General features: G+C 38.8%; 1 protein-coding gene across 1 annotated transcript in view; it reads left to right on the top strand.

Annotated features, from left to right (window-relative positions):
* The window catches only part of LOC124113291 (von Willebrand factor A domain-containing protein 3B-like), a 464,410-nt gene that overhangs the window by 345,114 nt on the left and 91,949 nt on the right, over positions 1–27,347 (top strand). Inside the window, exons 23-24 of the mRNA XM_046473587.2 lie at positions 24,228–24,355; positions 26,336–26,467. Of these exons, the coding sequence (XP_046329543.2) occupies positions 24,228–24,355; positions 26,336–26,467 (260 nt within the window). The remainder of the gene's footprint in view (positions 1–24,227; positions 24,356–26,335; positions 26,468–27,347) is intronic.

Raw genomic sequence — 27,347 nt, 5'->3', positions numbered from 1 at the left:
CATAAAATATATTTTCCAGGTTATATTTCATTCCCATTGTTTTATTCAATCCATACATGATATGTTACAATGAATATACACTATTCAGAGGTGAAAATAGATTGGATCTTGTTGTGAAGCAGAAAATCTTCTCCTGTTTCCTTGAAATAGTCAGGGATGACATGGCCATGTCGATGGGTTGGTCTTCCATGGCTGTAGACTGTTGGCATCACTGCTATCAGGCACAGGTGTTGCAGAGAGATAACACCTCATCGTACAAGGCTGGCATCGGTGGCAGGGATGTAGTTGAATTTGAGTGACCTTAATGGGCCAGTAAACTGAAAAAAGTAATTGCAAGTTTGTAACGAATATCAATTTCCTAGATACATTTAGTCCATTTCTGAGAAAGAACAATTCATAATATATATAAAGAGTATTCAAATGTCCAAGTGAAAGTGTTAAAATCTCATACTCTGTAATCAGCTTCCAAAACAAAGATATTTGGAGTCGTGGTCTAAAGGTACTTTTAACTTGCCATCACTGCAGCTGGACACAGTGGGGAAGTAGGTGCCACCTTAATGAAAATCGAGGTGCTTTTCTCTGTTTGGTCTGTTTTGGAGAACTTGAGGCGTGCCTAAAGTCTGCTTTTTATCCGAAAGTCGTTGATTAAAATAGCTGTATCCAAGGTATCTATGATGAAATGTGCCACCACAGAAGAAACCAAAATATGCTAAACTACAGGCTGCTGTGGAAAGCTTAACCTTGTAGATTTTTGGATCAGAGCATAGTATTGCCACAATTTGTCAAACATTCATTTACTCGATGAGGCATACTGGGCATCCTGAGTCTCCCAATACCGATTTGAGATAGTTTGTCCAACTCCTCTTGCAGCGCCAAGTTCAGCCAAGGTGGTGGATGGCCCTTGACATTGACACACACGTCTCATATCCTAGATGTGTTCTGTAGGAAACAGGTCAGGTTTCCTTGCTGGACACAGCAATCTGTGGATGTTGTGCTGCTGTTGGTGAACAGTCACGATTCGTGTAATGTGAGCAAGGGTGTTGTCATCCTGAATGGGACCAAAAAGTGTGTCAGAATGTTGTCCCAATAGTACTGACCCTTCCTTTCACATTATGGAGTGAGGTTCGCCCAGTCATAGTGATGCTTCCCCACAATATAACCACTCGGGTTGACATTAGCTTGATGTTCATTTCAACATTTTGGGTTTGTTGATATCTGTTCCATAAGTCTGCTAATCACTGACGGTGAAACATCGATCGTATTGGCCACTGCACCCTGACTTCTGCCAGTTCCAGAATGCCAATATCAATAAGATTGACAGAAATAATAGTCCCCAGTCCTTCCTTGAAAGTGTCAAAATCAGGAATGACACCCTATGTACATGTGTGGCGCTAATGCGTGAAGCAGGTGCAAACTCTCGGATATGTTTTGGTCTTAAGTTTCGCTGACATTAACACTTGTCATCAACACTTGTCAATCTAATACTTGGTATTAACATGTTTTTGAAGAGTATATATGAAATATCTGAATTGTTTTGCCTAACATTTGTAACATCAGGCAAGGATGTACATCAGGTCCCGGAGGGAGAACCTTCCGAGCTCACAACCATGGAACTTGGAACAATAGACAAAGAGACAATACCACAGTTCCAGTCGGCTACTCACCTGCACCCGCTAGGAGGCGAAGGGCAGGGTGTCAGTCTAGCTCTATCCCACCTATTTCCCTACACAGTATATCGCTGTAATAAGCTTTACCACTGTTGATATATCAATGTCAACAGTATCATATGTAAACTGCTATGATTGTGTCAACTTAATTACCCCATGTTCCTTGAAAAAAATAACAAATGTTTCAGGAAGTCATTCTTGTGAAAACATATTACTAGTTTTATTTTTCTAATATTGTTGTTTTCTTCATTTATATTACATTATTATTTAAACTGAAATGTACCATATTCTCATTCCTGATACTGAAGTACCACATGCAAATTACGATTTGTTTTTTCTTCTGGGTTATATGTGTGCACTTTATGACAGTATAGGTACTTGCATTAATAGGTAGGTATGCTACAAAATTTCTGTACACTATGTTGATCCTCTGGATCAAAGTTATCTTGCATCCTTTGTTCCCAAGGAAGTGAGTGTTCATCTGGTTGTTTACACAAAGGGGAGCAACTCACACTGTAGACAAATTTTTATTTTAGATATTGAGTTGTCTCCCTTACACAATCAACTGACTGTATTTCAGCAACTGGGCCTGTGTCGGTTAGCTCTGCCTTAACTTATGAGTAGCGGCCATTTGAACCCCAGACCTTCTGATCTGATCCTTGTCCACATGACCAAAGAAATTAACCCTGTCAGCAAGCTAGGTAAAATGTCATCTGTGGGTCATGACTCCACGTCCTGCTACATGTGCATCTCTATTACATTAGAGGGAACCAGGCCTGGGTCCCCATGCAACCTCAGGCCATGAAGAAACCAGGAGGATGCCTAGCCTCTTGTTTTCAACTGGAGTAGTATAGGTAATGGGGATTCTGGACCACTACCACTGGAGCCAGATTTATATACCTATACTGCTACTACAGAGGGAATTTTTTATGTGAAAAAGATCATGTGATTCAATGATCGTCATGAGACTAAACTAAATTGTAATGAAAAGGGCTTTAGCTCACCACCACTTGGAGCCATTTTCCAACCTATCAAAGCTTCTATGATACAAGAAAGAAGTGAGCAAAGCTCACATACCCCCATTATCCCTGCTGGTCAACAACAAATAGTAAATAGTTTGTTAATTAATGAAATATTACATATTTCTAACTGATTTTAACTTCAATGTTTTAAAAACTAAGATTGAGTTCTAGTGACAATTGACCTCCCCTCCCCCAAAATCTCCCACGTTACCAGTGTTCACTACGAGGAAGTAGATCACCATGAACACCTTTGAATAAAAATTTGATTGAGGAGTTACATAAGAAGAATTATCAAAAGGACCAAAAATTGTTGATATAAAAACATATAAAAAAAATGGAACAATATCATATAAGAAAATCAATAAATTAATAATTTCTATCCAGCCTTAACAGATATGGTAAAGAATTCATAAATTCAAACTAACACAAAGCACAGATACTTATGATGATCTACATGTGTGGAAACAATTTTGGAAAATATATTAGCTATACAAAACCAGTCATCAAAATTTCTAAATTCCATCATGTTTCCGATATGCGTCCCTCTTACTGACAGAGTTCAGTTTCCTAAAGTCAACACAAAATCTACAGGAACCATCTTTCTTGGTCACTAAACAAACTGGCGCTGACCATGGACTGTCACTAGCCTCTATGACACCATGAGCTATCATCTTATCAACTTCTTCTTCAATCACTTGTTTCCTACTTAAAGGTACCCTTCTAGCTGGAAGTTTGATGGGGATCGCCCCAGATGTATCTATTGTGTGGGTAACCACATTTGCTTGTCCTAAAGATCCATCTTCTCCTACAAAAACATCAACATCAACAAAAACATACTCTAACACTGAGTCAATGCTAGTTTCTGCTCAGCGGTAAGCTCATTTGAACTACTGTCTATCAAAGGCTGCAAATGAGGAGGTAACTCCTTTTTGACAGATTTCTGCTGATGATCACCACAACACTCAACTACCTGACTGACAGTACTAACAGTAACTATTAGTGATGAACTGTTCAAAGAAACTCCCTTATTACTAAGGTTTAAGACTAACACTATGACCTTCTCATCTTTAGGCTTGACTAAACTTTTAGCTACGAAAATGCCTCTACTGCGTAACTGGTCATTTAGCTCAATCAAACCATACTCTGAAGAAAAGGGACCCATTAGCCTACATTCAATGAACTTTTCTGAACCTTCAGGTACAGCGACCTTGTCAGCGATTTGTATGCGAGAATAGTTGTAAGTTTTCTGCTTCAATTTGGCTTGTGAAGTTTTAAGAATCTTACGCCTAATCATAATGTCACAATCATAGGTCTCCAGGAAATCCAAGTCAATAATACTACTCAAATGTCCTAGGTTTGCAACAACAAACTCTTGCACAAACTGTGCACTACCAACAGGAAAACTCAAATGTTGCACAACCATACACATTCACTGGACTACCAGTAGCTGTGAAAAATTCCTTATCAACCTTACTGAATGTAACACCTTCTAGGCCTAATCTCAGAAAATCTTGGTATGACAACAATGAAACAGGAGAACCTGTATCTACCAATAGTTTACAAGGTACCTGCCTCAATTCAACATCTAGAAAAAGACAAGATTTCCCATTGGTATCAGCGTGTAACACTACCTGTTCTCGTACATCAGAACTACTAATGTCATGTTGTGAGGATAACACTGTCATACTTCCTTCAGTAGGCCTAACATTTTGTTCTAACCCGGCTGAAATCTCGGCCCCGATCCCAGCCTGACTCAGTTTCCCATGTTAGTCTTAGTCCCTACAGATCCTTTAGATCCCGTGGATACAGAAGATCCAGGTAAACCCAACGAAGCCTAATAAGGACATTTGTCCCTTGGATGTCCAGGTTCTTGACAAATGAAACAACTAAATTTCTTAGATTTCTGTGGGACTCTAGTACACTTTTCCAACCGCTGATCTATCAATTTGCTAACTGCCTCTACAGTTAAACCTTCGTCAGTACTTGTCTGAGATACTACAGCAACCCTATCAGAAGTTTCTGGCTTTTTGCTTCAATTTTCCTCAACTGCATCATATTCAATACCGTGTGCTATAGCTTCCTCTAAAGTTTGCGGATGAGCGAAAGCAATATGCTTCTTCATATTGAAGTTTGTCAATCCTGTCAGAAATTGATCAATCACGTGCAACTCAGATCTGAAAGCTACACTTCTTTCCTTTGGATTAAATCTCTGTGTAAGCACACTTTTTATGGCATTGTAATCACTCAACTGTATAAGCGTAAGGCTACTGAGCAACTTTTGTGCACTTCCTCATAGACACATGGTCAATTGCTGTGCTTTCTCACCACTAGTCCACCCATTCCATGCGGCAACGTTTTCAAAATGAACTAAAAGATCTTGCCAATCGCACGTTTTACCATCAAAAACATCTGGTCTAACTTCCCGACAGATGGGTTTAGTCAAATATGGTTGAACAAACGGAGAACTAGTGTCACTTTGAAAAATTGTATCACCTGCCATACTGGAATCTAGCAAAGAACCATTACCAGACGGGCCAAAAGCAACTCCAGCTGCAGAGGATGACCTCTGCCTGTGCTGGGAAAAATCTACTTGGACCCTTGGTTTGTCTAAGTTTTGATTAGGGGTACCAAAAAGTACTGAACGATTTTCCTGTCTACTGCCCCCATCGTAAGCAAACCCATGGTTTAATCTAGAATTTGTTTCTTCTGGGTTTAGGCCTAATGTTTCAGTATCTATTGGCCTATCAAGAATTGACTGTGTAGTAACACTATGCAGTTGTGACTGTGAATCAACATTACTAGTAGTTGGATACGGTGTTGATGTTACAACTCCAGTGTGATGTGTTTCAGACAAATCCATAAGATCAGTATCCAAACCGGATGTTTGCTCACCCTGACTTGCTGACAGGGAAAATAAAGCATGAGTATCCTCAGACATCATATTTCACAACTAAATCCTGACAGAAGAATAAAGACTTTCCGAAAAAAAATAACAAGAAGGTCCTGTTTGTACAGAATAAAAATCAAATCTACAACAAGATTATATGGCAATAAAAAAAAACCTAGACTATTTCATTTCAGCATTGTCAAGATCACATGCCAAATCCGGGTCACGGCAGGCGCCCTCTAGCGGGCTGCCCAGTGACAGGATTGCAATCGGAGAGTACTAAGTTTGAACCCTGTTCATATAATTTCGGACTTTGCGTTGTGTTCTACTGTGATCAGTCATGAACAGTGTACTCTCTCGAGGTTCTATGGTTTGTCAGGTTCAAAACTTTGCCAAAACAAAACTAAGACAAAATCATAATTAGATGATTTATTAAAAATAACAAAAAGTACAAATTAACAATAAATAAGAAAAATACAAAAAGAAAGCACTCACACACAATTAAACCTTTACTGTTGGCCTAAATTTCCTTATCCTTAACTGCCTAATTTATCCTATTTTCTCCTACACCTTCTTCTCCCCCACACCACTATTCCAATAACTATACTAAATAAATACCTTACAAAACCTACATTTTAACTTATTTCTTACTTTCCAACCTACCTAAGTCCTTATTTCTACATATTTTTCCTACAACTAATTTCCCCCCATCCGACTACCACATAATAAACCTACACTTAAAACTAGTCGAAAGGAAAACCTTATCGCCTAGAGGGATGTTCCCCCGTAGTGGCTGCTATGGACTTACTTGTCGGGATACCCGAAACTTCAGATGAACTTAATGGTTTTCCTTAACCAGTGATTTCCCCAAGTTGTAGCAGCAGGTCACAGGTCACCATTCAGGATATCGAGCAAGCCTGTTGGCCACTGCTGTGCGAACCATTTACCCCGAAAATAAGCACCATAACCAATGGATGCTGCAGCGTCTGTGTAGAGTTCTTTCTCTGGTGCTGTGATCTCGTCTTTGTAGAAGAATGATTTGCTGTTCCAGTCTGTTAAAAATGAACGCCACATCGAGAAGTCTAGTTTGCACTCCTGGGTAAGACTGACATGGTGATGTAGTTGGGGGACGGAAGCTTGAGCAGGTAGCTAACAAAGGCTCTACCTGGTTTAATTACCTGCATTGCGAAATTTAAATGTCCTAATACACTCAACAGTTATTGTTTGGTGACCTTTCTTCTCTCTTGAACTGAATTGACAATAGCAATGATCCTAGCTACTTTATCAACTGGGAGTTGCGCTTCCATCTTGTCAGTGTCTAGGATGATACCCAGGTACTTTAAACATGTCGTAGGGCCAATTGTTTTCCTTGGAGACAAAGGAATCTTGAGATCATTGAAGAGATGTCACAATTTACTAATGGTTGCATTGCCATCGTCCTCATTTGCATCTATTGTGAGAAAATCATCAAGAAGATGAAGAATATGAGGAATGTGGTACACATGGGTTGCTATCCAACAGATGGCTTGAGATAACAGGTCAAATATTTTTGGGCTTGATCTGCATCCGAAGACCAGTCTGGTAAAGTAGTACAAGCAATTGTCCGAATGGATACCACGTAGATGCCAGAGAGAGTGATGTATGGGTATCAGTTTGAAAGTATCCACAATATCAGCTTTGCACAGATAGGCGTGTCGTCCAAGATGTTTGATGATTTGTATGGCGTCATCCAGCTTGACATACACCAGGGAGTACTGTTCTTTGTCGATGAGCGAGTTTAAACTGGGATTGTCATGGTCGTTATGAGGTGCTGATAAATCAACAATCATGCGTTGTTTCCGAGAGTACTTGCCTTCGATAATCCCTATGGGATTGATGCGATGACAGGGAAAAGGGGACTCTGTGAAAGGACCAATGAGGTAACCCTTGTTTAGCTCTGTTTGTAATAAGTTATTAGTAGCATTTGGATTTTTATTGGCAGAGAGTAGATTCTTACAGAATTTTGACTGAGCAGGAGGGTTTTGAATACCCTGTAAAGAATCCGTTTGTCAGCCCTGTTATTAGTCTTGTCACAAACTCGTTGTCTGGATGGATGAGCAGGTAGGCAGCTAGGCGTTGGACGGATACAGAGGAGGGAGTTGCACCTAGTCAGTTCTTCTTTGAAGAGGTTTTATCTTTCCTTTTGCTGGTACTTTCTTCTGTGTCTAGACTTCGGCACTTCAGGGCAGAGTTGGGTTTACGACAAAATGAACACAGATGTCTGTATTTGCAGTTGACATGGATGCACGTGTCGGCATTATAATTATTACAAATTGGAATGCCTTGGTGGATAATGATTGCTCGTCCATGGCGATCTGCTCTTTTGTCTGACTGCCACTGTTGATCTGGGGCGTCATTGTGTGATGGCTGTGCTTTGGTAGTTTGAGAGGTAGAAACCAGTGAGCAGACCTGTGTAGAATGTTCGACGTCGTGACAAAGTTGACAGGCATTGAGTCGTCGTCCAGTGAATATTGTCCTGTATAACTCAGCATCCACTTTTCCCCAGTTAACTTTCCAGTTTTGCTGCTCCAGTAATGCTGCCGCCTTTGCCGAGAAATGCTTGTGGTGCTGGTAGTAAGTTAAATCTTGGTATTGTGCATGAATTTCAATGATGGTGCGCTGATACTTGTCCATTTCTTTCCTGCGTTGTGGCCAGTGACTAATCATGATGTCCTTATAGCGGCCGAATGCAATAATGAAGTTGCCAATTGTTAATGACTGCCGCAATCTGGAATCACCATTGCTAGACCCCTTAAGAAGTAACTCCATGTTATCGACATGTATTGTTTTGGACGGAGTTGAAAGATCATCTGGCATAGGAAGAAGAGCTAAGTTAATGTCTCAACCTTCACATATTTGGCGACGGAGTGTAGCCGAGACCACTTCCACCTCTGGTGTAGTACCATCCATGATTTGTTGTGGTATTGCTGTGAGGTTACTTTCCGGCTCCACTACGAAGGGGTTGTCCTTGGCAAATCTGGCAGTGTACAAGGCGTAACCGTGACTAGTATGGGACGGAGCATCCATGAAGAAATTTACAGGCACTGAGGAATTTGGTTGTGTATCTTTGATATAGCTGCAGATATTGGGCAGTGACCAGTTCCGAGGGAATGTCTGGTATGGACATTGATCTCTTCTGACATTGCTTCTTACTGTAGCCGGTCTCCCTGTGGCATGTACATGGACTGAAGACTGGAATGCTGTGGAAGACCCTGGAAAGTTTACATTCTCCTTGTGAAGAATTTCTCCTGTGTCAGCATTCTGAAGATGGACATGAGATTCTGCGTTACCCGATTGCCCTGGAGCGGCTGACTTCCTAGACGACTTGGGTGTCTTTTTTCGTCTCACAGGTGGCATTATTACTGTGAAGCACGACGACGCTAATTCCAACTCGAGTAACAAGCGTGGGGTGGCAAGATTGCTTCGATTAAAAACTGCTTGTCATTGTTTACAAATGATAACAATGCTGCGGACATGTACAGACTGCGCATGCGTGGGAGGAAGGTTTGTAAGCTTCCTGGGAGGAAATGCGTATCTGCACATGCTCCTGTCAAACTTCCTTCCTGTCAAAACAAATAGTTAAGACACGACAGATGTGTCTGTCGATGGCACAAGCCGTTGTCTAAGCAATAAACTGTAAAGGTTAAGAGTGCCTTTAGAGAAGGGAATTAAATAGCTGGTACAAGCTAGGCCAGCATGACCTGCATAAATATGTATAACGTAGCAGCACCTTTGTCGTCACTTAGTGTAAACAATGTGTGATGGGCAAACTGCTGCTAACCGCCGCATAGCACACATATATCAACGAAATTAAACATAAGTAAAGTAATACATGCAAGTAACGAGAGCAATACATGGTTGTTTTATTGTCATCATAAATGTGCTCATAGTACCAAAGAGCTATAATTATACATCATACTGCATCGTAATTTTCATTGTGTACCACCTGGCTGCATATCCACATCCCTGTGACATCCGTCATCTGCCATTTGTACACCAACACCTCACACACGTCATGTGCGATATGCCAGTATACAAATGACAAAAGCCGGACCCAACAGAGACATGGGCACAGCAGTCTGTATACCTCCTCATTGGTGTATAGTTTTTGCACTATTAACATGTTGAGGTGCTTATTGTCCACCTGTGTATTGATCCAAATAATCGTGTTAATATACATACTATACCTACAGAGAAGGGTTTTATTATAAAACGAACAGATATAAACACTCAACAAATAACATAGAATGATAACTTGGACTTCCATCGCTGTTTTCATCCCTCACTGTACTATCTTTAGTATTTGACATACTGTGTGCTGGTGATCATGGCTAGGATTTTACTTCTACTTATCTTATGTGCTGTAATCTCAATAGAGAAATGCTGCTTTACTCTAGCAGAAAAGCTATATCACTTTTGCCACACAACAAACATAACAAAGCGCTAGTGTATCACTAGTATGTAGTATGTCACATCCAGTATACTAACTACACTCAATCATACCAGGCTCAAATGACACCAAACAATATAGTCAAGAAATATATCCATTCTTTTTTGCACTATTCCAACAAACAGGTAAATGTTATTCTTTGAAAAGAACTTATATTTGGTTTTAACATCAAAGTAAGAAACTGAAATAGTCTTCTGAAGAAATTTCCACAGTATAAGTATAGTTTCATTTATAATCAATGCACCACTGCTGCGATCCCATCATTGTATCAACAAAGTGAAGTAGATCTATTTGACGATTTTTGTTTGTCATTTAACTTTCTGAAAGGGTTCACACAAAATTATGTTTAATACTATAATATCGTTGGATCATATTTTTTCTGACATGCATGTTTATCGAGATTACTCACGCTATAACCGGGGACGTAACATCACATAGACATTGTAAATACTCAGATAGTGACTTGTTTCTAAGAAAGAAATGTCTTTTATAATGATGTTTACCGTTTTTTGTGTAATCAGATTGAAACTTGCGAATATTCTGAAAACCAATAACACTGGGGTAATATCTAGTAACTAGTCAGTGCATCGCTGTCATGACTGTTCAAGTCACTTTGGTATCACATCTTTTTATCATTTATCAAGACAAACACTGGGAAATACAGCAGATTAGATAGCCATCTGATAAATGGTCAGTTTCATACCTTTGAAAAGACACACCGCAACATTCTAGCAAAGATCCATGTTAATGCCCCGGGCCCCACATCCCGGAAGTAAACAAAAGTCTAATTAGGACCGGAAGTACTTCTGATTGGTTGAAATAAGTATGGTCTATTTTAGGATTAAAGATCCAATGTTTATAAACAGAAGCATGTGGCTTTGTCCAACAGTTAAAAAATAAAAACTGAAAAAATTGATAACATGACCGACGAAGAAATTAATTAACAATACGCGTGTTACGAGTCTAGACTGGGTTCGGCTATGTTACAACTATACACAGTTGTAGCTAGTACATTTCTTCCTATCCGGGCAGAAAATCGCATTTATTTATGCGAATCTCTCGAGAAAGACACATTCATTGAACACGCTATAGGCGCAGTAAGCTGTGAGTTTTATCATAGATACAGAATGTTCCTAGCGCCACTTACCACCGCTTTAATAACGGCTAGGTATTGTCAATTTAAACATACGTGCCCACTTACTAATAATGGAGATGGAAATACCGCAAGTGAACGAGGAAACACAAGCGATTGCACAATCACAACAAACACTGATTGCACCACAAGTGAGATTGACTTAGAATCCTCTAAAAGTCGCAGCTGGTAGGAAGGGTGCCCTAGCGAGGAAGGCAAAACTAATACACAATACTGAACATAGTCCGATTAAAACTTGGGCTCCCTATGCTATAGGCATTATAGCGGTGGTATGGTTGTTTTTTTAAGACCGGAGAAGAGAAAACACCATCCCCGATTGAACAAGATGCTGTTCAATTAGAGTTAAGCCCTCATGTAATGTTATAAATCAATGACTACTCCAGTTACAGACGGTAAAATGCTGGTAAATGCAACGTTTCATTCAGCGGTGGTCAGCGGCTTGGCCATTGGCTATGCTCATATAGCTAAAATGATGGTTATGATATCGGTATGATGGTTCTAAATGTAGGCCTAGCAATGGCCACAAAAGATATGCTAATCAAACAAGGGCTTATCCCAGAAGACCTAATGAAGTAATTAAACATTTGAATATTTTTTATATACCGGTATAGTATTATTGAACCCAAAATGGCATTAATTGCGATGATGGTTGGTGTTAATGCTCTAGCTTTTTCAGGGAGTAATTATTTATTTTCTACCATGAGGGAATCAAACGCTAAAGAAATTGAAGAGGAGCGTAAACGACATAATAAAGCATTAGAACAACTCGAAACAGATCAGTCACAATGGGCCAGGCGCAGAATGGAGAGATTAGATTTTATTCATGATGAACTTCGTAAACAAGGACATTCAATTCAAACGTTTAAGGATGTTGAATCTGCCATGCATGAATACTTCCTTGTTTATTGAAAGACACTTGACCAAATGCCAAGGCCAACAATAAGTCCGTTTTATACACCGTCAGAGGCTCAGAAAGACTGCGAGATAGTGTTTATAGTTTTTGGGTTGTCGGTAGTTGCCATTTTCAGCTACACAATTACACATAAGCTATGATCTATTTCGTATCAGCTATGACCTGTCAACATACTATGTTAGGCTGAGTCTTATCAGCTATTTATAATCCTGACTATTCAGCTATTAATAACCCTGACTGCTCAGCTATAAATAGCGCTGACTGGCTGACTGCTCATGACACCTAGGCTGGGCAGAGACCCGGCTGACACACATTAGACAAATGATACTGGAAGTGTATATTTATCACAATGGCGAGGGGCACATTAAGATGTAAATTCATACGCATGGGCCAATCACAAAATTGTGGAAAGAGCTGTATGGCAGATTTTTGTGGGATACGTGCCATTGCAATTAGAAAAGGGTATGTTAATTATACGTGTTCAGTATGTGGGTTGGGGTCAAAGGTAGTTACTGTTTATGTAAGAATCTCGGTGCTGACAAGAAACGATTTCAAATTATTTATGAGAGAAAAAAGGATTAACGCAATGAGAGAAATAGATTGGGTAGAATTCAAACCAATCAGAGATTAATTCACATGTAGTTATGCATCACAATGTTTTTGTCAGAGAGTATAAGGCTTTGGCAAAACAAGTGGTCTACATGGTTATTCTCGAATGAGAAAAGATGAATTGATTGATTTACTCGGTTTGGAATACAACAAACCCCAGACTGTGTGAGAACTCAAAGCTCAAGTGAAAAAAAGTGGGCCGAGAGGTTATTTTAGAATGAGAAAAGCTGAATTGATTGATTAACTAGATAATAATAAACCCGCTGTTGATGATAAAAATCAACCAGTTGATGTTGATAAAAATGAATTAAGATTTGTAGCCACAGCTGGCGTTGGTAAATACCTAAGAGGTTGGAAGATGGATATTAATTCCAACATGGATGTTAATGATGTTAAGCTCATTGTATCGAGCAAAATTAATGAGGAGTTAGATGATTTAAATAGTATAAAATACCAGCTAACGGTTAAAATGTCATTGAGTAAAAATGATGCTGAATATACCGAACCTTATTTCCGGAGCAATCAAGAATGTATAACCGAATTTGAGTCTATAAGCGCATCATTAGATGTATCAATTCAGCGGATACAAGAAACTTTAGAACGCTGGACTAATAGAGGTTCGGGTTGGGGTGTTGATAGAATCGATAGTTTATATTAAGATATAGCAAATTATATGCCTTTCAAATGTGGATCTTATATAGATTTACCCTCGTATTATAAAAAGAAAAAAGACATAATTAATGTAAAAAATAAAGGCGATGACTGTTTCAGAATGATGATAAGATCTGCCATGTTCCCCGCAGACAAACATCCGGATAGGCCTTCTAGCTATCCAAAAACCTTGGGGTCAACCTTGATGGTATAGACGAACCTACACCAATCTCGCAAATTGATAAGGCGGAAAAGCAAAATAATTTAGCTATAAATGTTTTCGGACATTCTTCTGAAGGAATTGTTGTACACAGGATAAGCTCTGCCCAAGAACATATTCCCAGAATCAATTCATTTCTGATCGAAAAAGATGGTAAATATCATTATACGTGGATAAAGAGTTTAAACAGGCTATTATGCGATTAAACAAAACATAAGGAAAGAAATATTTCTGCGAAAGATGTCTGCATGGGTACAGCAGACAAGATCTATTAGAAGCGCATAAAGAAGACTGCAGAGGTGTTGGACAGGCTGCTATCAGGATCGATATGCCTAAAGAAGGAAAAAATATATTAAAATTTGAGCATTATTGTTATCAAATGCCAGTACAGTACATAATTTAGGCTGACTTCGAAGCACTTATCAAACCGATAGAAAATACCGAACACAATACTGAATGTAGTTTTACATACAAAACGCAAGAACATATTCCTTGTGGGTTTGGATATATAGTTAGGATATATAGGTATGATGGGAAAACAAAGCCACCCGTGATTTATCGAGTTTCCGATGCAGCGTGAAAGTTCCTAGAATACCTACAAAATGAAGAGAGAATAATCAGGGAAAATGTATCACGTAAGAAACCAATGTGTATGACGAGGGATGATTGGAGGGCCTATAAGAAGTCAACGATTTGTCATGTTTGTAATAAACCACTCAATGGGGATTCCGTAAGAGATCATTGTCACGTCACGGGTAATTATCGGGGAGCCACGCATAACGAGTGTAACCTGAAACTAAAAATGAATTCTCAAACAATACCCATCCCTGTTGTGTTTCATAACCTTAAGGGATATGATTCTCATCTCATCATGCAAGCTATCTCAAGGACCGACGACGGCTTAACGTGCATTCCTAATAATATGGAAAAATATATATCATTCTCGTTGACTAAAACTATACATTACACGGACAAGGATGGGAAAGCTAGAATCAAGCAAAGTAATGGACTTAGATTCATAGACTCCGTACAGTTTCTGTTATCTTCCCTGGACAATTTAGCTAATGCGAACAATCCCGATGACTTTGCGATAACAAATCAATATACTGATCGGTTAACACAGCATTTGTTGCTAAGAAAAGGTGTATATCCTTACGAATATATGGATGCTTGGTCTATATTCGACGAAACTAAATTACCACCCCTTGAATCATTATATAGTAACTGAACAGAATCTAACATAACCGATGCCGATTATGTACATAAAAACCATAATAGTTATCAGCTAGCTCCTGAAAGATTAATGGTTAATAAAGATTGGATGTCGGAATATCAACACTCCTTGATGGGTAATATTAGGTTAGGTAACGTAGAAAACTTGTACCAAATTTGATGGATAAGACAAACTATACTAGCCACATAAAGAAACTGTGCACGGAGAAAATATAGATATAAGGGCACACCGTCCATATATGAAAGATAGGTTTGAACACAGCAATTATTGGAGACATTCAAACGCTCATGCACGTGCCATGCGATATGACGTCATTGATGGGGGCCTATGAACTTGCAATGTGTTACTGCACGTGCATCCTGTGCAGCTGTACACAGCATGTGCAACTCAAAATTCGCTGTCACTTTGGAAAGCATGATCTGTGGTCATTCAAAAATTCAAAACTTCTCAGGCGCAGACACACGCATATCACAAGCAAATCATGCCAAGACTGACAGCTGCACAGCGTCATGAAGCAATTGGAATGATCCGAGCGGGAATGAGGCAACTACAGGTGGCAACACATTTCCAATGCCATCGTAACACGATATCGGCATTGGTGAGGCGTTATCAGAACACAAATGACGTTGCCGACCACCCACGTTCAGGACGTCCCCGAGTAACGAAGCCAAGACAGGACAGATGGATTTGAGTTACACATCCCCGACACAGGTTCCAAAATGGCAGTATAACGACGTCCCAGACAATTCCTGGACTGCGCCGTATCCATCCCAACACTGTCAGGAATCGTTTACGTCAGTACAGGTTTCGACCACGACGCCCTGCCATACGTCCCATCCTGACACACCGTCATCGAGTCAACCGTCTAAGATGGTGTCGAAATCATGTTCGCCAACCTCGAATATGGTGGAGAAATGTTGTCTTTACAGATGAATCGAGGTTCAACATTTCCCACAGTGACGGGCGCCAACGTGTCTACGGGCGTTTGGGAGAACGTTATGCATGCAACTGTATTGTGGAGAGGAATCGTTTTGGAGGTGGCTCTGTGATGATTTGGGGTAGGATAACAGCACGGCACCGAACCCCTTTGGTGGTTGTTCAGGGCAATCTCACCGGTGTTGGCTACAGAGATCAGATTCTGAGGCCTGTGGTCATTCCTTTCCTGAAACGTCATGGCCAGGGATTGACATTTCAACAGGACAACGCTCGTCCTCACACGGCTAGGGTCGCAATGGATTTCCTTCACCATAACAATGTCATGTTACTGCCATGGCCTGCAATTTCTCCAGATCTCTCCCCGATAGAGCATGTGTGGGATGAAATGGAGCGCCGTCTTCGTCATCTTCCACATCCTCCAGATAACGTCCATGACTTGGCACAGGATTTGAGGAGGATATGGCAGGCCATTCTCCAGGCCTTCCAGGCCCATTTGGTGGACTCCATGCGTCGCCGATGCACTGCTGTGATTCACGCACAGGGTGGTCATACCCGTTATTGACTTTGTGACTTTGTCATTTGACCCCCTACTCCATTTTGATCTTCTGACGTCATCGTAACAGATGTTGTTCAGGTCCCGTTGACATTTTCTCATGGTCCGATCATTCAGATGCTACAGCGTCTGCATCATTTTGTTCTTACTGTGTTGTATTTCAATCCAGAATATATTTTCTCCGTGCACAGTTTCTTTATGTGGCTAGTATATATAGTTCACTACAGAAATATTCAGTTATATCTATAGTTAGGTATGAAACTAAAGAAAATACACAGAGTTCTAAAGTTTGATCATAGCCCTTGGATAGAGCCCTATATAAGGCTGAACACAGATTTAAGAAAGATGGCTACCAGCAATTTCGAAAAGAATCTATATAAGCTCATGAATAACTCAGTATTTGGTAAAACTATGGAGAATCTAAGGAAACATGTTGATGTTAAATTAGTCAAATCTAATGAGGAAGAAAGACTCAGGAAACTTATAGCCAGTCCGGCTTTTAACAGAAGTAAGATATTTGATAACGACTTAGCCGCACTACATATGCAGAAGAGTAATATAAAATTCAACAGACCGTTGTACGTTGGTATGAGTATTTTTGACTTGTCAAAACACTTAATGTATGACTTTTATTACAACAAACTTAAGAAGCAATACGGTGATAGGTGAGGTGTTATATACCGACACAGATTCTTTGTTGATGGAAATACAAACGGAGGATGTGTATAAAGATATGGCAGAAAAAATAGATGTGTACGACACGAGCGATTACCCAAAAGATAATCCACTGCACAGCGTAGTAAATAAGAAGGTGTTAGGTAAGATGAAGGATGAATGTGCTGGACCCCTATATTGGAGTCTGGTGGATTAAGACCTAAGATGTATTCTATAAACAAGGCTGATAATGGGGAGATAAGAAAAACTAAAGGAGTTAAGAAGTATGTGGTAAAAAGCATATCAAACACGAACAGTATAAAGAAGCATTATTCAATGGTGGAACATTTAAACACGAGATGAACACTTAAAGAAGTGACAATCACAGGATATATGGATTAAGAATGAACAAGACATCATTATCCCCCTAGATACAAAGAGATGGATTGATAAGGATGGTGTAACTACCTATGCTTATGGTTATGGTGGTAATACTGTATCGTTGGGAACTATGAGCAACTCTTCTCGTACAAATGCCCTGCCCGGTCCATCTTTAAGATAATAAAGAATAGGCTCGCCTTCTCCGTAACCAACCGACTAATGTTATATATCTTAAGGGACCAAATCGGATCGGTTGCACGACGTTGGTCTCCTTCGAGTTCACCGGACATGTATGAATATCTTACGCTTACTCTATCCGGAAGTTTTTATTCTTTACCTCTCAGCGGTGCTGAAGATTTGGAAGTCACATATTTCATTTTAATCGCATTGGATGGTTTCTTCACGATTAATCTTGTTACTTCATAATTTAGCGCTGATACAACAGCTGATAATCGTGTCACCGATTCGGTTGATCTTAATCGTTCCGATTTCATTTCAATCCCATACTGATATCCAAACAAACGTTCCGCTAATGTCCAGTTAAATCTTTCAACGATAGCTTGACTACTGTCTGCCTCTTTTTCACCACGCCTGATTGCAACATCGTGCTTTGTTAACAGTTTAGTTACTGATCCCATAAACTCTCGACCAGGATCTACATGAAATAACTTGGGCCATTTTAGTTGTCCGCGTGCATTAGCTACTTTTGTTGAATCTTTCAAGGTTAATGAAAGCGTATTTATACGTTTTGCGTCTTTCCTTATCATGGGGGAGAAACAAGAGGTCAGCCTGATGAACTTCATTCGTTGTAAAAATATCAAACTTCTTCCTCGGTATATAATGCAGTGCTGATAAGTATATTTGCCACATCGCTTTTTTCTTTAACCAACCTTGGCCACATCTTTAGATACCCTAGCCCCAGCAGCTAATTTTTGTATTATTTTTGTATCGTGGGCTATAGTAAATTTTATCCATTATTAATTAATATTGATGTTTCTTTTAATACGAATCAATGACGATCGTTTGTGCGCATCGTCATTTTTGCATAAAAAATTCCCTTTGTAGTAGCAGTACAGGTGTATAAATCTGGCTCCAGTGGAAGTGGTCAAGAATCCCCATTACCTATAAAAATTTATATCATAGAAGCATTGATAGGTTCGAAAATGGCTCCAAGTGGTGATGAGCTAGAGCCCTTTTCATTACAATCTAGTTTAGTCTCATGACGATCATTGAATCATATCATCTTTTTCACATAAAAAATTCCCTCTATAGTAGCATTATAGGTATATAAATCTGGCTTCAGTGGAAGTGGTCCAGAATCTCCATTACCTATACTACTCCTGGCGACAAAGCAACAATTGTTGTCACTAAGGCAAGGTTGTAATAAAAAAATCTAAAAGCATTATCCGGGCCTTCTCAGATGAGAGTGATCTCAGCTATCACTGATGTCTCTAGCCTCCTGGGTATCTCATTTTTGTATGTTTGGATGACTGTAACTCGAGGTCATGTGCATGATAAAGTTAAGTGCCTCCCTTCTAGCTAGCCTTTGTGTCACACTGGTATTTCAATGAATGTGATAATATGGTAATTCACTTTCATATGATAGTAATGATTCAATACTCTACTTCCTAACTGGGAGTCTCCTTCCTTAGTGGCGGTCCTTCTAAATAACATCCAGAGCCTCCGGGAGTGTCAGGGGATTGTCTGAGAGCTTCCGGGGAATGATACTGAATAACAACAATCCATTTAATTATGTTCTTGTATTAATTAATTTAAAGTGACATTAATGTGTGTATTTTATTTGTGATATTCATGTTTTTCTTTAGATCTGTCTCCCAATTGTTCACATGGGTTAAAGTCATACAAGGTTATTTTTATTGCAAATCTCCTACTCAACATGGCTTCATACCGCTCCGATTCTTCTTGATAAATTCTTGATTCTCACTGATACATGTACCATTATATTCACTCTTATTTCTGTACAACATTATTTCTTACAGGAAGTCTATTCTCCAAATTCATTCACTTTCTATTGGGTCTTATTTGATATATCTTATTTTTCACTCATTACTAATTTTTGTTAGCTGGTCAGTATGGGCTTATCAAAGTATTAATTTCTATAAACCAGGAACTATCCATTTCCTATGTACCCTATTATAATTCATATCCATTTTCTTCAATTTTAAATTACACTTATCAATGAAGTATAAACAAGGCAATTGATCCTACTCTCCTAACGCAGGACCACCATTACTAAAGTGTTAACTTTTTTATTAAACTCACGGACATCCGATGAAATATCACAGACGTTTCCGGACACTCCCAGACCTTCCTGGACATTAAATAGTCGGACCCCTTAGTGGAGCTCAGATTCTTGGGCAGATGGTGTTATACACAGTGGCTGCCAGTGGCTCCTGATTACCATCACAAGATGCATGCACCCTGCTCAAGACCAAGGAGCGTCCATTCCAATTTGGAATGAACGTTGGATTGCTTTTGAAAGATCGCTCATTCAAACCTTTCCAAAGCTTTGAAGGATCGATCTTTACGGAAAATCCAAAATTAGATTGGCAACATTTCCAAACATATTTCCAACAAAGGAAATGTTTGGAATGACTTGGAATGGTTTGGAATTGTTTGGGAGTATGTTTAGAAGGAACAAGTTAAAATATGTTTTATTAGTAATTTGAACAATAAAAAGACTATGAATTATCTATTAAGTTTAAACTATATATAATAAATAATAAACTTATCTCAAACATTCACTACTTGTCTGTCTAGCGAGGGGCTTTTACAGTCGCATTCTCCTTAAGTGAGTGAGAGACCCGCACTTGACTCGACAAGACAATAATAGGTCTCAAGATTTATAAGTATTCGGCTGGATGGCAGCTGCCATTTAAATATAAAACAGACAGTCGTCTAGACGGCTCACATGTAAGTGCGCCGAGATGTGCCTAAGATCATAAAATGGACAATCTTTGGTAACATCTAATTTATTGTTGTCTCACGCCAGACCTTTGAATAATTCTGTTCATTGAACAATTGGAATTCAGGAAGTTATCAATAATTGTTTTACTTAACATAAGATAAGATAAGTTGTTTACAACATAATATTATCATGTCAGGACGTACTACAGTCAAAACCATATATTTTAAAATCAATTTAATGACAGACTATGATTTCCAAGTCCCGATTATCAAATCAATGAGGTATCAGTTTCACCACATGTGCACAGACCGCCTATACTTATATATTTATTTTTCATAACTATTCTCCAGTTAAAGTCCTATCCTCTTATCAAATAATCTGTGAGAGTGATCATCATTAACGAAACTCATTCTCATCTAAGAATACAGAACAAATGAAGAATCAGATGCATACATTTATTGCCATGCTTCATTCATCACGAAGCAGATTTACATACATTTATGAATAGCACTTAAACTGTGATAATGAATTTTACCATTGTCCATATTAACATAATAATATATACATATATACAAAACAGGATCTGCATTTAATAAATATTTACCATAATATGGATTTCCGAATATATAAACGACTTCAACGTTGATATTTCAGACAAAAACAAAGTCTCCTGTCTTTTAACGTTCTGGGGAAAAGGGTTTGCTTTCACAATTGAACATTTGTTTTCACCAAAGGACAATCAAATCAAGCCAAAAACACGAAAAAATACATGTATATGGTTAGCGACCGTCATTATACAGCGAGGGGGGAAATTTGTCTGCTCTAACTGCCTTCACAAAAACATTCCAGCCCTTAATTACCGAGGCAGCTGTGACGTAGTAACATTACATTCGCTGCGTTTGCAGCATATAAGATGTGTAATCTGTGAAGTAATATTACGGCTGAAATCTTACTTGCGTGGTTGTTTTAAACACACAATTTTTCTTATATAATGTTTTTAGGTTTGGTTTATAAATACTAGAGAAGATTTTTTATACATATAAAACTGATCGAAAATACAGCTGAACAATAGAAAAATCAAAATAGGAGTTGTCAATAGTGACAAATTTTAATTACATCACTGTGTCAATAATTATTGACTGATTCCGTCAAACAACTGTCAAACTATTTATTGCCATGTACGTACATGTACACAGGAAGTCGGCGCTGTCTGAGGCTCCAGGTAAATAAACATCGTGGTTTTATGACGGGAGATCAGACGAACCTTGAACCAGGGGCTTACAACGTAATTACACCTAAAGGTGGTAGAATCAGGGTATTGTCTCTTGAACTGGCTAATTGACAGTACATATAATTGGTAAATATATTCGTTTTGACACCCGTGTTTCATGCGCATCCCGGCTCATAAGCAGAATACAGACAAATGAGGCCCCGTGATCAGCGGAACGTGAACAACATGGATGCCGCCTTTCGGCCGTACCGAACAGTCAAGCTGTGATCTCGGAACTGCTCGCCCGATTGAATCCATTTGCAAGCGGAGACAAGATAACTTCCCTTACCCAAACATTATCGTTGCTCAGAAATGTTCAAATCTATCTTCAGTAAATCATGAAATTAATGCGAGCATGACATTTATGCGAAAAATGCGATCGTCAGTCCCTCTGATTATTTTAATATTTTTCATTTCATCATGATAAAAAAGTTAGTCACTTATAAGGTTACCACGTTTAAAATGGAAACGATCGTTAACAAAAACAACAAAATGATTTCTCTCATCACTCAGCCTAACAGTGATATAACTGCAAATAAAACAATCAAGTGCGCTAAAGTATTACACATGGTGGGTGGAGGACCAGGGGCACTTTGAGTTTGACAGGTGTCATCAACTGGTCAAGTAACATCACGGTTTGTATATTCACGTTGATTGGACAGTCTAGACTGGCGCCAACTAATCATGACGGCGTCTTCAGAACAGACCAGAACTTTATTTCTCCCAGGTTTAGGCTTACGTGGATAACGGAAAATTTTGTTTTAGTGATAGCACATTTTTAATTCAATCTAATATACTTTCCTTGATTGATTATATGACTGCGGTCGTAGATCCGAATGTATCTAAATATGCTCAATAAATACACAGGATTTATTGTTATACTATTAGGATTAATAGATACAATTGAGTTTTTATACCCTTGATCATAAAGTTAGTCACTACTTTTATTTTCACATGTTCGATTTGTATGATTTGGGTTATGATTAAATTGACGAAAAAAGAAATCATTCCGTGTATATGTGTATTATATATTGTACCCCAATACGTAATTAAAATTTTGTATAAATAAGGACACTAGGTTAATTACTGTAATTGATTATTTGATAAACATATTCACCTTTAGTTGCGTAATATGTCACAGAGGTAAAGCTAATTCATAACAACTAATTGTCCCATTTATTTGGCTTCTATCTTTTATATGAAACAAATGCTATAACATGGGGTGATAAACTTCATTGGCAATAGACGTGGCATATAATTGTCCGCATGAACAGTCTACTCTGTTCCAGATATGTTTATTCATTTTGTCAGCATTTAAATCGTTGCATTCCTGGCTCAATGATTCATTTGACGAAATCTTGTTCCCTGTTTTGAAATACCGTCAGATAGGTCCAGACCAATTATAAAGTTTCCAGCCCTATGTGTTGCGCATAATTCCGAGATAATTCGAAGTTCATATTCTTGTACGAACACTTATCAAAATTCATTTATACCTAGTACTATTATGTACATATGTATATTAGTTCAAATTATAATAATGAGGCCCTCTATTCTCGAAACGGTCTTTGTTCTACGACAACGGTAAGTTGGTATGGGAAAACAAAATATTTGTTTAATTGTTCAAAGTTCATAATTAATGTCATATGATTATAGACAAGGAAGATAAGAAATTGAATATAAAGAGAAGCCACTTTAAATGACAGAAATTCTTTTAGTTAAATTTGCTCATGATTTGGTCTTTTCGTGGTAAATAGTGCCAAAATACTCTTAATTATTTACTTTCATGTCATTACTAATCTCACATAAGGTCAAAAGTTGTACAACGTTTAACAGATATGATTATGACATGTTGTATCCAAACATATCCAAACAAATCCAAACAAATCCAAGCTTGGAAATATGACCTTGACAAATTTTGGAATAGTCATATTTCCATTTGGAATGGTGGTATTTCCAAGTTTTGGATTGTTTGGAATGGATGATATTTTGTCCAGTGCTGGGCCTATGGTTTTGTTCAAACCTCTGGAAGGTACCAATTAAATAAGAACAGAGTTCCATTTGTTCGATCACTTTACTTGAGAGAACCAGCGTGAAATGACAATAACTAAACAAGTATTGAACAGGTTGAAACACAGGCGTGTTTATAATTATATCTGGTGCTTGTTCTGATTGCGCATGTGCACTGGTACAAGGGACCGTCTATTATACAGGAGCACTGTATAGTACAATGTTCTCTGCCAATGTTTTAAGAGTTGTACTTGGAAGCGATAAGATGAAATAACTCGCAGATTGGTATTGCTGTTTTTGTATCATATAAATGGCGCACACTGAACTTATTGAAAGACTTTTATTTGCATAGTTTAGACAGGAATGTGGCAACATGACACATAATATTAGAAGGTAGATTGAATTTTTCAAAAGTATTATTCTTCTAGAGACATGACACTTGGAACTCATATAAGCTTTTCCAATTTTCAAAAGAGACACTATATACCTTTAATCCTGTTTTGGCAAAAGGACAATGTATGTTATTGTCCACAAGATCTGTATTATTAAAGAAATGTGAAATTAACATTTGACGATGAAACTATGAAAGTTTTAACATTAATGAGAATTAGACTTTGCTCATTTCAACATATTCCAATTTGATTTTTCCCAGGTGTTGTTGTGGCCTGTCCCAACCCTCACTATGCTAGAGTGAGGCGTTACTTTGATGAGAAGACCATGAAGATCAGTACAAAGTTTATCCTACCAACAAGAGGAGCTGTTAGTAATCCTCCTCTGAGGGTAGGTCTATAAATATATTCAACAACAAAAGTTCCTGTGACACCAATATTTTAGTGTATATTTCAAACAAGTAAAGTCTGGTTTTCAATATTGTAGTACATGTATGGAATCAAGTCACAAAAACGCAACTGCTACAGAAAAGCATGCATTCCATGCAAAAGTCGACTTTTATGCAAGCCCCATGCATTTCACTAACCAAGAATGGTTATAAAAACATGTGCGTTAACAGGATTCCGTATGCATTGTTTAGCATCGTGCTGACAACAACCACTCAGAAAAACAACAATATTACGCAATTATTCAACATTGCAAAATGCCACACCTGTCTGAAAATGAGCGTCTGTGAGCCATTGGTATGCTTGAAGCAGGATCGAGTCAACGTGATGTTGCAACACAATTTAACGTCCACAGAAACACCGTTTGGTGTTTATGGCAATGTTGGCAACAGACGAATGCAGTCAGAGACCATCCTCGTAGTGGCAGGCCACGCATAACCAATAATCAACAAGACAACTGGTTTCGAACAACACACCTATGAAATCGATTCCAGCCAGCAACAGTGACTGCAAGAGGCATCCCTGGCCTTCGACGAATATCTTCACAAATCGTACGTCGTCGCCTCAGATGTGCAGGGATTGTTGCCAGAAGACCCACCAGATGTCCCATTATGACATGAAACGACCGTCAAGCACGTCTACAGTGGTGCAGACAGTGTCTACGCTGGATGGCCATGCAGTGGGGACAAGTTCTATTCACTGACGAGTCTCGTTTTCACCTCAGCCACAACAGGGACGGATTCGAGTATACCGACGTCAAGGTGAACGTTACATCAATCATTATGTCATGGGAGAAGAACGGTTCGGGGCGGCAGCGTTATGGTTTGGGGTGGGATTACAGCAAGACAGAGGACCCGTTTGATAGTGGTAGAGGGAAATCCCAATGGACAGCGCTACCGCGACGAGATCATCGGCCCAGTTGTTCTACCGTTTTTGTGTTGTCATGGCCCAGGCATTACCTTTCAACATGACAATGCCCGGCCTTGCTCGACTTGTTCAGGATTCTCGTCAACAAAACAACGTGAATGTCATACCCCGGCCGGCTCGCTCCCCTGATCTCTCACCAATCGAGCACATGTGGGATGAGATGGATCGGCGCCTTCAACGTCAACCACGTGTTCCACAGACACTCCAGGAACTTCAAAACATGCTCCAGCAGATATGGACAGATATCCCACAGGACTTTGTTCGACGCCTGGTCCATTCCATGAGACGAAGATGTGTTGCTTGCTTGAGTCGGACTATTGATTTGTAAATTGACATTTTGGCATGTTCATGTTTTTATGAAAAAGTCAGTATGGCAAATTAAACCATTTGAACACTTACAGGAGTCTTTTATCTGTTGCAAACCGAAATTGTTTCAGATTTGGTAAAAAACATTACTTTGCATTAAATCTTATTCAATGTCACAGGAACTTTTGTTGTTCAGTATAGGTTGCTTGAGGTACATAACATCACTCCAAACAGGATTTCCAATCACTAGGACTATAATCCATTTACATTTAAGACCTAATCCTAACATAAAAAAGAGGAACAAGTGTTATATTTCTTAGTAAAGTACAAATTCTGGTACTTTTCTTGGGTTGAGTGGGATTTGAACCCACACTCTCAGAGTCAAGCACCAAACTGCCAGCACCCACTCAGCCACTGACAAGTGTAAATTGGCACAGCTCCCTTGACTATGAATACACAATGCCTGAATCCCGGATGGGACTCAACCCCCCAAAGTACTAGAATTAATACTTTACTAAGAAAGTGTGGTCCTAAATATAACATTTTTTGCATTTTACCACTTTCTTTATGGCATTTTGTATTCACAGAAAAAAAGGGTTCCATTTACCATGTATCAATTTCATAATAATGGTCAATTATGTGCAGTTTGATTTGATTGTTAGATCACAAGGATGCTTATTCATTGTTGCAGGTTGGTGACTATGTGCTTGTGCGTGTGATTAACTTGACAAATGACACTGATTGTTACATACCGGGTATAATGCAGATACCATCTGGGAAGATTGCTTCATTCTACTCAGTGCTTGTTTACAACAGTCAGACAGTAAGTGTTAACCTACCAAGGGACAGTAGTTTAGTGTAGTTCTATGAATAAGAATTTCAAAGTTCTCAGAAGACCAGGCAAATTGTATTTCCTGTTTTAGATTAGGTTTTGTGTCAGTAGATATATGGTTTAATCCTTGAGAATTCACAATATGGTAAAGCCACACTTTTTTTTACTTACTTTACTGATCCGTCAACAGAAATGCTGTTAAAATGGATTTTTTCCTTCAGAGTTTTGTTTTTATAATCCAAACTACCTACAGGTATTTTCCTGTAAAACATCTATAAAGAATTTTTTTTTACATGTGGCCTAAGAATGAAGCTTGTCTTGTGTTTGTGCTTGTGCTTGTGTTTAGCATTTGGCGTTTCCTTTTATGGCCTAATCCATTGTTTTCTTTGTGATTTTGCAGCGAACATGTACTCCTCAAAGAACATTTAGAGAAGTTACTGCTAAATTTACATTGTGAATAAAATAAGCAATTAATATTAAATTATTGAATATTGCTTTTGATTTGGAACATAGCCACACACCTGACAGAGTCAAGAGATCTTGTCACTGTAATTTTATAAGGAAATGACCCCATTAGGTTGGTCTCCGCTATCATGCATGATAGCGGAACTTGAAATTAAGATAAGAGATGTTGTTTGGATGAAATGGTTGTGGATGTGGAGGTACTGGTGACTGCAGAAAATGAGCTTAACTCTTGTAAGCGAACCTCAATGTAGCCACCACTGCCCTGCAACAACCGTTGCCAGGCAACCCATGTTGCTTACCAATACAGCAACCGTTGCCAAGCAACCCATGTTGCTATGCAGCTTATGCTGTCAGCCAAGTACCATTACCAAATAATGAGCGAGGGCAACTATTGTTGCCAAGCTGA

Source organism: Haliotis rufescens, unplaced genomic scaffold (genome assembly GCF_023055435.1).
Source record: "Haliotis rufescens isolate VD_foot unplaced genomic scaffold, xgHalRufe1.0.p SCAF_7, whole genome shotgun sequence".
Taxonomy (NCBI): Eukaryota; Metazoa; Mollusca; class Gastropoda; order Lepetellida; family Haliotidae; genus Haliotis; species Haliotis rufescens.
Note: the sequence above shows the minus strand (reverse complement) of the source record. Positions and strands in the feature narration are given on the sequence as shown.